At 46.7% G+C, this 15000-nt stretch overlaps 1 protein-coding gene across 5 annotated transcripts in view; it reads left to right on the forward strand.

Annotated features, from left to right (window-relative positions):
* Positions 1-15000, forward strand: part of TASP1 (taspase 1) — a 144963-nt gene that overhangs the window by 83052 nt on the left and 46911 nt on the right. For 3 of the 5 annotated variants that reach the window (XM_085889337.1, XM_085889335.1, XM_085889336.1), the window contains 2 exons: positions 753-863; positions 11082-11345. In XM_085889337.1, the coding sequence (XP_085745463.1) occupies positions 753-863; positions 11082-11345 (375 nt within the window). The remainder of the gene's footprint in view (positions 1-752; positions 864-11081; positions 11346-15000) is intronic. The other 2 variants (XM_085889338.1, XM_085889339.1) reach the window with 1 other exon arrangement.

Raw genomic sequence — 15000 nt, forward strand, 5'->3', positions numbered from 1 at the left:
CGGGCCCAGACCGTCTTGTCGGCCCACTATCTAATTGATCAATCTTCCGTAAATAAATATATCCAGGGTGTACCAAAATTCTGGAATCATAAGTTCATTGTTTGTTTGTTTTTTCAGGATAGGACCGATGAAAATGGATTACACTGTGCAAGACAATGCTGAACTGGTCCTCTTACATACATTCCGGAGGATTAAGCCAGTGAGAAACTTGTCAAGAATTCCGTCGTCGACATCCAACGAAACGCCAAGTTTATAATTGCAAAGCCCACCACAGATTACAATTTGAACATTTGCTAGAATTATGGCCTTTGATTCTGGAAGTTTGTCACACAAAAACGAAAATACACAATTAACTTGATTCCAGAATTTTGTTGTACAAATAAAATAAAATAAAAAAACAATTAACCTATGATTCCAGAATTCTGTTACTCCCTTTATATTTATATTTTTTCACTTCAATCTTATGTGTTTGCAAAAAAGAAGCTTGCATAATAGTGAGCATTGGACATCAACCTTAATTGGTCATTAACTTCCTTTCTGAATCATGTTGAAAATATAGGGGAAATCGCCTGGCTAACGTAAGCTGCAGGGCAATTAGGTCTTTTTATTTATTTTTAATTGTAGAGCAAAACACCGTGGATCATGAGTATTCGTGTTTAAAAGAAAAAAAAATTGTATGTATACGACATTATTTTGTACATTAATTATGAACAAAAATGAATTTAATGCTGCTGCTGGCCTTGTTTCCCCAGATTCACCATTCCTGACAGCTGACGATAGTGTTTTGGGAGGAGTCATTGTGCTTCGATGCCAAGAAAGTTCAGAAAACTGTGAATTTAGATCTGGAAGTCGGGCATTCATGGGTGAGAATGCACGCTGACACGCATAACTGAATGTCACTATCTGTTCTTCATTTTAATTCACCATTTTTAACTTTTCCACCATATAGTACATCATTTAGATTTTCTTTAAAGCCATTATGATTACTAAAGCGGTGGGAAATGCAGTTTTGTTTCACCACCATGGTGAGTCTGCATTTCTATTTATTGTATGTACTGTAATTCCATCCCAAATCTTTTGCATTTGCAAATGTATCCTATCCCATCTCTGCTTTTTTTTTTCTTTTTTTTTTTGTTAATCCCATATCATGATGCATTTGCACATGTTATCCCATCTCGTCTGCAGTTATCATATCCATCCTGTAGGCCCTGGTACATGAAATCATACAGCAAGGCAGTGGTGATCAGGGAACTTATTTCTCATTGTGGAAGGCCAGCTCAACTGAGGGAAACCTTTGGCCATTTCATAAGGCTTGCAACATTGTTCATCCTCAGATGAGACAAAAAACATCTGGGTAATATCAAATCTGAACTCTCCAACCTATCTCCTTCCTCAAAGTCCAGGTTGTTTTGTTAAGCCTGCCTCTGGTGTGCATGCTCCCTCTCCCTCCCCTTCTTCACCTAAAATGGCCTCACGGCTGAGTCTGCTCAACACAAGGCAGAATGTCTCAGTGTTTCCCTCTTAAGCTCATTTACCCAACCCTTCCAGCTCTCTGTCTGCAGCTTATCCCCTGATACAGACTGCCTTCTGGACACTGACCTTTTCACCAAAAAACGTAGAAAGTTCCGGTCAGCCTTGACTCTCCATCGGCAACAGGTTAGATGATATCAATGCCCATGCTTTCAAAGTGAAGGACAGGGTGAAGAGCATACAGGATAATTAAGCCACCTCCATTCTGCTTGGAAAACTATTATTATCACTGCAATAAAAAGTAAGGGTGCTAAAACAGATCCTCCTTACTCCAGGCCAATAATCTTCCAGTTCTAAGCTAAGTCATGGAATCTATCATTGCATTTGGAACATGCAATTCAAACTAGGGAATTCTTACCAAGTCTATCTGGATGGATAATCGAATGAACACATCTATCTTCACGATGGACTATCTGCAGCATGACATTTCCTGGAAACTATATTCTCAAAGTTGGCCTCCAAATACAGCTACAGACTAGATATCATCTAACATGTCAATTCCTTCCTTGGGAATTTTGAACTTCTCACAACCTACAAAGCCTTTGTTCAAAGCACAATGGAGTACTGCTCTCATCTATGGGCTGCTGCTCCTTCACACTTGTCCTGGATTCTTTGGAATTGAAAACACTATTATTTTCATCTCCCACAAAGAATCATAAGCACCAGCACTTGCTTCTGTCTTTTTATTCTTCAGAAGTTTAAGCTTGAAAACATGAGTTGATAATAACTAGAATTTTAGTCTTTTTTTATATACATTGTTGTGGCTTGAGGAGGAGCTGGAACATGGATCAGATCAAGATGGATCAGGATCATATCAGGACGGAAGATTAGATCAGGACGGAACAGTATAAAGAGGGGGAAATACACACACCAACAGCAGGGCTGAGGGACAAAACAGAGGGAGACCCCGAGAAATCAGGGATGTGGGAAAGAATGAGGGCCAGTGGAGGACACTTAGTCTGGACAAGATGGACACAGAAACAAACTCTCAGGAAGGAAAAGCTGGAAACCTGGAAAGAAGCAGGCCAGGAAGGGTCAATGTAATGGGGACAAAAAAGACCATGGCCCCGGCAGCTGTCCTGAAGACCCAGAGGGAAGATGGAGAATGAAGAGAATGCATAAGCTGGCTCCACGGGCAGTATAAAAGGTGAATTAAAGAGTGGATGTAGTAACTCTGCACTTTGGAAGCCTCAACAGAAGGGCAAAGGTAGGGGGGGAGACAGACCTGGGAGTTGGGAGACAGAGCACTTGAGAGGGAGACAAGTTTGAAAGTTCAATCTTGAGGTTAGCCAGATGTTGTTTTATGGCTCTTCTGATAGTGGACACACTTGTTATGGGCTCTGTAGAATGAACTGATATTACCTTCAGTTTGTATTCCCTTCCAGTGAGAGAATGCAAGTTCTTTCAAGGCAACTGTATCACCACAGGATTCAGTATACCATGGGTGGATGGAAGGGTCGGATAACGGAAGATGAGATCTGTGCATAAGAGAGAGGAGGTTTATGTGGAATAATTCCCAGGCTGAGTTGACAACAGATGTGGCAGATATAGGGGACCAGTGCTGAAGTGAGATGAGGGCTGTCGTCCATGCCCATCTGCCTGAGTGACCATCACTCGCCGGTGTTGAGGCGACTCACTGAGAATCGCTAAAAAGATGTTGACTCTCACAAGCACGTGATCAGATGAACAAATTGATGTAGAGGTATAGCAGGAGACATTCGAGAAAAAGTTGGCCATCACAAAGCCTAGAAGAGAGGATTTCCCATTAGCATAAATTTTAGTCAGAAGGTTCGCAGATTGAGTCAGTCCAATGGTGTCAGAAGTCTATTGCTGAAGTGCCATGGCTGGGTGGTGAGAGAAGAAGCAACACGCAGACAATTGGCATGATGACAATTGAAATTACCTCACATGAGGAAGAGAGTGCTGGGATTAGTCAGCTCAGGTATGGAAGCTTGTGCCGGAGCTCCAGGGGCCTCCGTCTTGCCATCCCCAGACAGGTGCCTGGCCCATCCCCATCTCCTGGAGATGCTGATCAACCTGCTGCAACCACAAGACGTGTGGTCGGCCTATTGGCCTCCTCCACTCATGAGGCTCCCTCATTGAGAGAATCTGGTGAGCAGGATCAGCATCAGGAAAATGAGCCACATGTCCATAAAGCCGCAGCTGATGCACACTGACGATGCAAGTAATAAATCTCATTTGAGTCTCTCTCAGCAACCGCTCGTTGGACACAAAGTCCGACCAGCAAGAGCCAAGGTTTCTCCGAAGAGACCTGAGTTCAAAGTAATTAAGTCTCCGTCTCGATTCTTGGTCAGAGTCCAAGTCTCATATCCATAGAGCAAGACTGGACGGACCAACGACCTGGACTTTTGTCTTCCTGCACAGGTACTGGCAGCGCCACACCCCTGATCCAGTGAATGCATTACTCCCCAGGCACAACCCAGACGTCTGTTGCCCTCTGGCTCACAGCCAGTAGAGACATGAATATCACTGCCAAGGAAAGTGAATCTCCGTGACCTCAACACCCTCGCCACAAACATGTACAGACAGGATAGCAGCATCCAAGATATCATTGAATGCCTGGATCTTAGTTTTGACCCAGGAAACCCATAATCCCAGTGGCTCTGACTCCTCATTCAACACCTCGAAGGCCCCGAAAGGGATATCTAGAGTCTCCGAAAAGATGACTGCATCATCTGCGAAACCAAGGTCAGAGATCTTGACATTCGCAAACGATTGACCGCAGCTTGATCTCACTAACATCCTCCTGAGAATCCAGACCATACTAGTGCTGAAAAGTGTGGGGGGCAGTATACACCCCTGACAAATTATTGTAACAACTGGAAATAAGTCAGAGATGGTATCACCACATCTCACAGCACTCTCAGTACCAGAGTATAGTTCAGACATCAGATTGATCAGTGTTGGTGTCACCCCACGAACACCAACAATCCTCCAGAGGGCATCCCGAGTCATTGAATCAAAAGCTTTACAGAGATCAACATCGGCTGCAAGCAGCCCTTGCCGAAACTCTCATCTGTGTTCGGTGAGGACCCAAAGAGCAAGGATACAGTCAATCGTTGACCTCTTTGGTGTAAAGCCTGACTGCTATGGACACTGGTGCTCAAGCAGATGGAGATGAATCTTCTCCATAATTATCCAAGCAAAGACCTTGCCCGGCACTGAGAGCAGCGTCACCCCTCAGTAGTTGTTGCAGTCTTGGCGATCACCCTTCCCTTTCCAGAGAGGAACAACAAGGCCCCTCTTCCAGTCAGTTGGGATAATGCCTGTGTTCCAGGCAGAGCACAGAACTGCATGCAATGACATGAGTGCAGCATTTCCACCAGCCTTGAGAATTTCAGCGTGGATGCCACAATCCCAGGAGCTTTACCCCATCTCAACTGGTTCACTGTAGCCTGTGTTACAACAGTTATTGTAGCACCCCTGACATCCAACTCGACAGCTGGTGAATCAGCCTGGTACAGCAGCTCAAAGTAACTGGCCCAGCGGGCCTTCCCTTCAAACTCGTCTGTCAAGAGCCCACCACCCTCTGCTCTAACTGCACTACACTGAGGTACGGCATGGAGGAATGCAATGCGTGAATTCCCCTGTAAGCAGGATTAGAATCACTTGACCACAGGTGATGTTCTACCCCCTCACAGATTCCTCGCACATAGGCCTCCTTGTCCACCCTTGGTGCACGAACAGTTTAACGCTTCAGCTCCCTAAACAGCTCAGCTCTGCCATTCAGCCTGGCCCTGAGAGTCTGTTCAATGGTATCCAGTGTCCTTTGAGAGACAAAATTCTTCTTCGTCCTACGGTGAGTTCCAAGACATCTTCCAGCAACATCAAGGACGGGAGTCTTGAAGGCACTCCACAATTCTTCAGGATCCCCCAAAGCACCCAGACCACGCAAATCTCCACTCAGCCTGTTCGAAAACTCCTCAGCTACCCTCTCATCTTTGAAGTTGCCAACATCCAGCCTAGGCTGGGAACGTAACATTCTCCTGGATTTAAGCTGCAACTTCAGAGTTGCTACAACAAGCCTGTGGTCAATATTGAGGAAATGAGCAATCCGGGAGACCCTGCAGTTCTTGATCATCCTCCAGCGACCATCAACGAGCACATGGTCAATCTCCTTTGCCACACCACCAGCGTTGGAATACCATGTCCAGCGATGAGCCTGTGGGCGCTGAATCCATGAACCATGTGTGGGGTTGGGTGGAGCTGGAAGAGGGGGAAAATGAGAAAAGATGTGGAGGGGGCAGAGCAGGGCAAGCTGAGAGGGGGTGAGTATGAGGGGGAAGCTGAGAAGGGGTGAGTATGAGGAGGAGGCTGAGAGGGGGTGAGTATGAGGGGGAAGCTGAGAAGGGGTGAGTTTGAGGAGGAGGCTGAGAGGGGGTGAGTATGAGGGGGAAGCTGACAGGGTGAGTGTGAGGGGTAAGCTGAGAGGGGGTGAGTATGAGGGGAAAGCTGAGAGGGGGTGAGTATGAGGGGTAAGCTGAGAATGGGTGAGTGTGAGGGATAAGCTGAGAAGGGGTGAGTCTGAGGGGGAAGCTGAGAAGGGGTGAGTATGAGGAGGAGGCTGAGAGGGGTGAATATAAGGGGGAAGCTGAGAGGGGGTGAGTACAAGGGGAAGCTGAGAAGGGGTGAGTATGAGGGGAAGCTGAGAGGGGTGAGTATGAGAGGGACGCTGAGAGGGGGTGAGTATGAGAGGGACGCTGAGAGGGGGTGAGTAGGAGGAGGAAGCTGAGAAGAGGTGAGTATGAGGAGGAAGCTGAGAGGGGGTGAGTATGAGGGGGAAGCTGAGAAGGGGTGAGTATGAGAGGGAAGCTGGGAGGGGTGAGTATGAGGGGTAAGCTGTTTGGGGGTGAGTATGAGGGGTAAGCTGACAGGGGGAGTGTGAAGGGTAGGGGGAGAGGGTGAGTATGAGGGGTAAGCTGACAAGGCGGAGCGTGAGAGGGAAGCTGAGAAGGGGTGAGTATGAGGGGGAAGCTGAGAAGGGGTGAGTATGAGGAGGAAGCTGAGAGGGGGTGATTATGAGGAGGAAGCTGAGAAGGGGTAAGTATGAGGGGGAAGCTGAGAGGGGGTGATTATGAGGAGGAAGCTGAGAGGGGATGAGTATGAGGAGGAAGCTGAGAAGGGGTGAGTATGAGGGGGAAGCTGAGAGGGGGTGAATATGAGGGGGAAGCTGAGAAGGGGTGAGTTTTGGGGAAGCTGAGAGGGGGTGAGTATGAGGAGGAAGCTGAGAGTGGGTGAGTATGAGAAGGAAGCTGAGACGGGGTTAGTATGCGGAGGAAGCTGAGAGAGGGTAAGTATGAGGAGGAAGCTGAGAGTGGATGAGTATGAAGGGGAAGCTGAGAAGGGGTGAGTATGAGGAGGAAGCTGAGAGAGGGTCAGTATGAGGAGGAAGATGAGAGCGAAGCTGAGAGGGGGTGAGTACGTGGAGGAAGCTGAGAGAGGGTGAGTATGAGGAGGAAGCTGAGAAGGGGTGAGTTTTTGGGGGAAGCTGAGAGGGGGTGAGTATGAGGAGGAAGCTGAGAGTGGGTGAGTATGAGAAGGAAGCTGAGAGGGGGTGAGTATGAGGAGGAAGCTGAGAGAGGGTCAGTATGAGGAGGAAGATGAGAGCGAAGCTGAGAGGGGGTGAGTACGTGGAGGAAGCTGAGAGAGGGTGAGTATGAGGAGGAAGCTGAGAAGGGGTGAGTTTTTGGGGGAAGCTGAGAGGGGGTGAGTATGAGGAGGAAGCTGAGAGTGGGTGAGTATGAGAAGGAAGCTGAGAGGGGGTGAGAATGAGAAGGAAGTTGAGAAGGGGTGAGTATGAGGAGGAAGCTGAGACGGGGTTAGTATGCGGAGGAAGCTGAGAGAGGGTAAGTATGAGGAGGAAGCTGAGAGTGGGTGAGTATGAAGGGGAAGCTGAGAAGGGGTGAGTATGAGGAGGAAGCTGAGAGAGGGTGAGTATGAGGAGGAAGATGAGAGCGAAGCTGAGAGGGGGTGAGTATGTGGAGGAAGCTGAGAGAGGGTGAGTATGAGGAGGAAGCTGAGAAGGGGTGAGTTTTGGGGAAGCTGAGAGGGGGTGAGTATGAGGAGGAAGCTGAGAGGGGGTGAGTATGAGAAGGAAGCTGAGAGGGGGTGAGAATGAGGAGGAAGTTGAGAAGGGGTGAGTATGACGAGGTAGCTGAGACGGGGTTAGTATGCGGAGGAAGCTGAGAGAGGGTAAGTATGAGGAGGAAGCTGAGAGTGGGTGAGTATGAAGGGGAAGCTGAGAAGGGGTGAGTATGAGGAGGAAGCTGAGAAGGGGTGAGTATGCAGAGGAAGCTGAGAGTGGGTGAGTATGAGAGCGAAGCTGAGAGGGGGTGAGTACGTGGAGGAAGCTGAGAGAGGGTGAGTATGAGGAGGAAGCTGAAAAGGGGTGAGTATGAGGGGGAAGCTGAGAAGGGGTGAGTATGAGGAGGAAGCTGAGAAAGGGTGAGTATGAGAGGGAAGCTGAGAGGGGTGAGTATGAAGGGAAAGCTGACAGGATGAGGGTGAGGGGAAGTTGAGAGATGAGGGTGAGGGGAAGTTGAGAGATGAGGGTGAGGGGAAGTTGAGAGATGAGGGTGAGGGGAAGTTGAGAGAGATGAGGGCGAGGGAAGTTGAGAGAGATGAGGGCGAGGAGAAGTTGAGAGAGATGAGGGTTAGGATACTGAGAGGGGGTGAGTATGAGGGGGAAGCTAACAGGATGAGGGCAAGGTGAAGTTGAGAGGGGGTAACGGCGAGGGGGAAGTTGAGAGAGATGAAGGCGAGGGTGATGCTCAGAGGGGATATGGGGGAAACTGAGAGGAACTAAAGGCAAGGAGGAAGTGTTAATAGACTGGAATAGGAATTCATTGTCATGTGCAGACAACCTCTGTAAACTGGACTTCTCAAAATTCTTAATCTGGATGCATGGAGAGTGGAGACAAACATCATTGGAGGGGTGGAATGAATGGTTGTTGAAAACACAGAGGAAATTGGTGCTCCACATATGGGAGGAGAGTTGATGAACGAAGCGCTTTGGAATAAGACATGTTTGGGAAACGAGGCTTGTGAAGAAGAAGGGGACGGGTAGATCGTGATGAGGAAGACTAATACATGATGAGTGTTTCTGAGGGAGAAATAGAGAAAGTGAAGCATTTTTATGTTTTAACAAATTACCCCCGTGCGGGAGTGACGGTCATCTCTGCGAGAAAATATATAGCTTCCTGAAGGTAGGGCAGTTTTTGCAAACTTTGAAGTCACGTGACGCGAAAACGAAAGCGAATATCGAAAATCCAGCCTGACAAAATTTAGATATTGTCCCATAGATTTATATGCCACAATCAAATTCAAGATCGCTTGAGAAATGTGGGAGATAGATTTTGAAAATCGTCATTTTCGCATTTTTTGCCACTTTTGAAGTCACATGACACGAAAACGAAAGCGAATATCGAAAATCCGGCCTGACCAAATTTAGATATTGTCCCATAGATTCATATTCCACAATAAAATTCAAGATTGCTTGAGAAATGTAGGAGGAGATAGATTTTGAAAATCGTCATTTTCGCATTTTTTTCCAACTTTGAAGTCACGTGACACGAAAACGAAAGTGAATATCGAAAATCCGGCCCGACCAAATTTAGATATTGTCCCATAGATTCATATGCCACAATCAAATTCAAGTTCGCTTGAGAAATGTAGGAGGAGATAGATTTTGAAAATAGTCATTTTCGCATGAAAATCATTTTCGCATTTTTTGCTAACTTTGAAGTCACGTGACATAAAAACAAAAGCGAATATCGAAAATCCGGCCCAATCAAAATTTAGATATTGTCCCATAGATTCATATGCCATAATCAAATTCAAGATCGCTTGAGAAATGGCAGAGGAGATAGAATTTGAAAATCGTCATTTTCGCAACTTCAAAGGCCTCGTGACGTTGACGTTGACCTTCGGTGACCTTGAAAGTCATACCATCGTGTCCGTCTCATCGACCTCTATCAGGATCACTCATGACCAGATCTCCCGCTTCAACTTCATTGTGAACGGACGGACGGACGGAGGATCGTCACGTCTCCTCTCAACACCAATATTATTAGGTCATGCTCGAAGAGATGACCTAAAAAAACTTTTAAATGAAGAAGCATTTTATTTAATGAATATTCAGTTTAGAGATAGTGACAAAAGGAAGTACAGGCAGAATGTAGTTCAGGCAGAACATAGTACAGAGAGCTTGAGTTTGTGATTTTTGTTTGTTTATTTATTTATTTGTTTTGTTGTTTTGTTGTTGTTGTTGGAGTGAAGCAACGTTTTCATCTTTTGTTTTTTAAACGAGGAGGGGAAACAGGATAAAGTTGAAGGAGCTGAAAGGACAATTCTTGGGAGAAAGGAAGTGGAATAAGACACATGCCATCAGAGCAGAGACATAATTTACACGCCAACTGGCTTTGCTGAGGCCTTGGTGAGAAGGCCAGAGCCACAGGGACACTGATTCAACAACACAACATGATATGGTTTCACATAGAAAATTGGGCAAAAACAAACAGCAACACAGGGATGGAAATCTAACGGTGAAATGTAACGATGGATCTCATCCGGAAAACCTCGCTTTGATGTACTCAGAGAAGGAACTGCTCCATCTGACGTCCAACCTGCACAGACCGGGGTCTAATTGAATTTGCAAGTGAATGCAAATGCCTTTACTAATTTGAACTCATCAGGAAATTATCAGAATTACCCTTTCCGGTGGTTTGGCGATGTCAATTGAGGTACGTACCCTCAATGCGTACCCATCTATTACGCACAGCCAGGCAGAACTGTGAGTACGCACTGGGTAACTGTGGAGCTAATCAATGGGGCATAACTTCCCGTCTGTCTAGCCTTACATGCTATATCAAGCCAATGGAGGAAAGGGCAAAAGCAAGCAAGTTGGAAACAGTTAACAGTTTCACAAGCACATTTATTTGCAAACACAATAAAGCAATAGTATTTCAATCAGTGATGGCATGTATTTACAATGGCATTGATGAGCATGTATTTACAATGCCTGTACTGAAACCACAATCGAAAGACATAATTAAAAGACACTTGAGAAAAGTGATTTATCTTGGCGCTTACGGAGCCCACTTGTACAGTCTTATCTCCAGGTAAACATAGGACTTGGCACCTTCAATCATTCGGGAAGGTAGATGAGAGTATGAGAACATTCGAGGAGTATTGAATTGACTCCTCGCTTACCAGACACAGACAATGCCTGCCTATCTTGGGCCAAAAGTGAAGGAGGGGGAAGGGTGGGGGTGAAGTGTGATAGGGGGAGTGTTGATGTGGTGGGAACCATCGGGTTCAACAGTTCTCAGGCGGCTGTCTGCCTTCGGGTTCTCGCGCTTATCTGCTCATCGGCAATAACTCACACAGGCAATTAACAGCTCATCAGGGCAGAGTCTTGAGCAGGCAATAACAGCTCGTTCAGGGCAGAGACTCGTGCTGGCACAGCACATGTAAGGACAGTGTGTTCAGGCAGAGATTCGCTTCATCTCAATTGTTCTGCTCCCCAGCAGATCGTCTCTGGTGGCTCTGCTCTGCTTTGCTCTCCGGGAGCTCACGTCAGCAGTTCTGCACCCCGGTGGCTCTGCTTGTCCACCCTCATGCTTCTTTCTTATTGGGGCCAGTGCAGGCATGGTTTGAAGCCCGTCCCACTTGCTGGTGGTCTCCTCTCATTGGTTATTGGCTTCTGGAGTCTTCGAGTATCTTCCAGAATGATCCACCGCAACCGATGGGACACTACCCTTTTTGGAAAAATCAGTACTTTTCACATGTGCGCTGTGAGTGTGCGATTCTGTAATGTTCGTGTAATGTGTGTTTTGAGTGAAGGGTTTTTACAAAGGAGAAATTAAAGGAATTTATCCAATTCGTCGGTCATTTGCACATGCTGAAGGGTTTATTCGTACGGAATTTACAGGGTGATTATAGCCTGGTGTTGGCGCAGTGGTTAGGGCAGTGGCTTGGGACCCAAGAGGTCCTGAGTTCAAGCCCCGTTGGGACACTGAATTAATATATGTATGTATATATATCTTCTTCTTCTTCTTCTTCTTTCGGCTGCTCCCGTTAGGGGTCGCCACAGCGGATCACCCGTGTGATCCGCATAGTGATTTGGCACATGTTTTACGCCGGATGCCCTTCCTGACGCAACCCTGGTCGCCTCTTACGACACAGGGATATGGTACACCTATTTTAACCGGGGTATACACCGGCCCAGTACACTGGTACTCACTTCACCGACCTCGGAAGGATGACAGGCTGAGTCAACCCCCTGGTGTATTAATTCAGTGGTCCAATGGGGCTTGAACTCAGGACCTTTTGGATCCCAAGCCGCTGCCCGAACCACTGCGCCAACACCAGGCTATATGTATGTATATATATATAATGTGTATATATATATAATGTGTGTATATATATATATATATATATATATATATATAAAATGTATATATATATATATATATATATATATATATATATATATATATATATATATATATATAAAATGTATATATATATATATATATATATATATATATATATATATATATATATATATATATACATATATATAAAACCAAGTCGAAAACACCAGGGGGTTGACTCAGCCTGCCATCCTTCCGAGGTCGGCGAGATGAGCACCAGTTGTACTGGGCCCGGTGTATGCCCCGGTTAGAATAGGTGTACCATATCCCTGTGTGTCGTAAGAGGCGACCAGGGTTGCGTCAGGAAGGGCATCCGGCGTAAAAACCTATGCCAAATCATTATGCGGACAACAAAACGAATTTCCATACCGGATCGGTCGAGGCCCGGGTTACCAACGACCGCCACCGGTACCGGTGGTCAGCAGGGTACCAGTGGAAATTGTGCTACTGCTGGGCGAAGGAGGAGAAGGAGACGGGGAAGGCGAGTCCGGAGGCAGTGGGAGAGGGGGAAGGGTAGAAGTGTGGAGGTGAGAGTTGGAACTCTGAATGTTGGGACGATGACTGGCAAAGGGCGAGAGTTGGCTGATATGATGGAGAGAAGAAAGGTGGACATACTGTGTGTACAAGAGACCAAGTGGATGGGGAGTAAGGCGAGGAGCATTGGAGGTGGTTTCAAACTGTTCTACCATGGTGTGGATGGGAGGAGAAATGGTGTCGGGATAATCCTGAAGGAAGATTATGTCAAGAGGGTATTGGAGGTGAGGAGAGTGTCTGACCGAGTGATGAGTGTGAAGTTGGAAATTGGAGGGGTGATGATGAATGTCATCAGTGCATATGCCCCACATATGGGGTGTGAGATGGAATATAAAGAAGATTTCTGGAGTGAGTTAGATGAAGTGGTGGAGAGTGTATCCAAGGATGAAAGAGTGGTGATTGGAGCAGATTTCAATGGGCATGTTGGGGAAGGGAATAAAGAGGATGAGGAGGTGATGGGGAGGTACGGTCTCAACAAGAGAAATGTGGAAGGGCAAATGGTGGTAGAGTTTGAAAAAAGAATGGAAATGGCAGTGGTAAATACATATTTCAAGAAGGAGGAACACAGGGTGACATACAAGAGTGGAGGAAAGTGCACACAGGTGGATTACATCTTAAGTAGGAGATGCAACCTGAAAGAGATTAGTGACTGTAAGGTTGTGGCAGGGGAGAGTGTAGCTCGACAGCATCGATTGGTGGTCTGTAGGATGACTTTAGAGGTGAGGTTGAGGAAGAGAGTGAGGGCTGAACCAAGGACCAGATGGTGGAAGCTGAAGGAGGAAGACTGTTGCGTGAAATTTAGGGAGGAGGTGAGACAGGCGTTGGATGATGGTAAAGATGGGTGGGATGATTGGGCAACGACAGCAGAAGTTGTGAGGGAGATAGCTAGGAAGGTACTTGGTGTGACATCTGGACAGAGGAAGGAAGATAAGGAGACTTGGTGGTGGAATGAGGAAGTACAGGAAAGTATAAGGAAGAAGGGGTTGGCGAAAAAGAAGTGGGATAGTCAGAGAGATGAAGAAAGTCGGCAGGAGTACAAGGAGTGGCGTCGAAAAGCAAAAAGAGAGGTGGCAAAGGCCAAGGAAAAGGCATATGACGAGCTGTATGAGAAGTTGGATACAAAAGAAGGGGAAAAGGATTTATACCGATTGGCAAGACAGAGGGACCGAGCTGGGAAGGATGTGCTGCAGGTTCGGGTGATAAAGGACGCAAATGGGAATGTGCTGACGAGCGAGGAGAGTGTGTTGAGAAGGTGGATGGAGTACTTTGAGGAGCTGATGAATGAAGAAAATGAGAGAGAGAGAAGGTTGGAAGAGGTGGAGATAGTGAATTTGGAAGTGGGGTGGATCAGTAAGGATGAAGTGAGGACTGCTATGAAGAAGATGAAAAGTGGAAAGGTGGTTGGCCCAGATGGTATACCAGTGGAGGCATGGAAGTGCTTAGGAGAGATGGCAGTGGGGTTGTTAACCAGATTGTTTAATAAAGTCTTGGAAAGTGAGAGGATGCCGGAGGAGTGGAGATTAAGTGTACTGGTTCCGATTTTCAAGAATAAGGGTGATGTGCAGAGCTGTGGAAATTACAGAGGGATAAAGTTGTTAAGCCACACCATGAAGGTGTGGGAAAGAGTCGTGGAAGCTCAGTTGAGAGGAGACGTGATTATCTGTGAGCAGCAATATGGGTTTATGCCAGGAAAGAGCACCACTGATGCGATGTTTGCTTTGAGAATGTTGATGGAGAAGTATAGGGAAGGCCAGAAAGAGTTACATTGTGTGTTTGTGGATTTAGAGAAAGCTTATGATAGGGTGCCAAGAGAGGAGTTGTGGCATTGTATGAGGAAGTCGGGAGTGGTGGAGAAGTATGTGAGGATCGTGCAGGATATGTACGAGGACAGTGTGACAGCGGTGAGGTGTGCGGTAGGAATGACGGACCGGTTTAAGGTTAAAGTGGGATTGCACCAAGGATCGACTCTGAGCCCTTTCCTGTTTGCGATGGTGATGGACAGGTTGACGGACGAGATCAGACTGGAGTCTCCATGGACTATGATGTTCGCGGATGACATCATGATCTGTAGGGAGAGTAGGGAGCAGGCTGAATCGAGCCTTGAGAGGTGGAGGTACGCACTGGAGAGAAGGGGAATGTTAGTCAGTAGGAGTAAGACGGAGTACATGTGCGTAAATGAGAGGGAGGGTGGTGGTATGGTGCAGTTGCAAGGAGTTGAGGTGGGGAAGGTGGATTGGTTTAAATACTTGGGATCAACTGTCCAAAGTAATGGAGAGTGTGGGAGAGAAGTGAAAAAGAGAGTGCAGGCAGGATGGAGTGGGTGGAGAAGAGTTGCAGGAGTGATTTGTGACAGAAGGGTAGCTGCAAGAGTGAAGGGGAAAGTATACAAGACGGTAGTGAGACCAGCTATGTTGTATGGTTTGGAGGCGGTGGCACAAACAAAAAGACAGGAAGCAGAGCTGGAGGTGGCAGAGTTAAA

The sequence above is a fragment of the Eptatretus burgeri genome, chromosome 7 (genome assembly GCF_056783735.1).
Source record: "Eptatretus burgeri isolate ZD-2024b chromosome 7, Ebu_testis_v1, whole genome shotgun sequence".
In the NCBI taxonomy this organism is placed as follows: domain Eukaryota; kingdom Metazoa; phylum Chordata; class Myxini; order Myxiniformes; family Myxinidae; genus Eptatretus; species Eptatretus burgeri.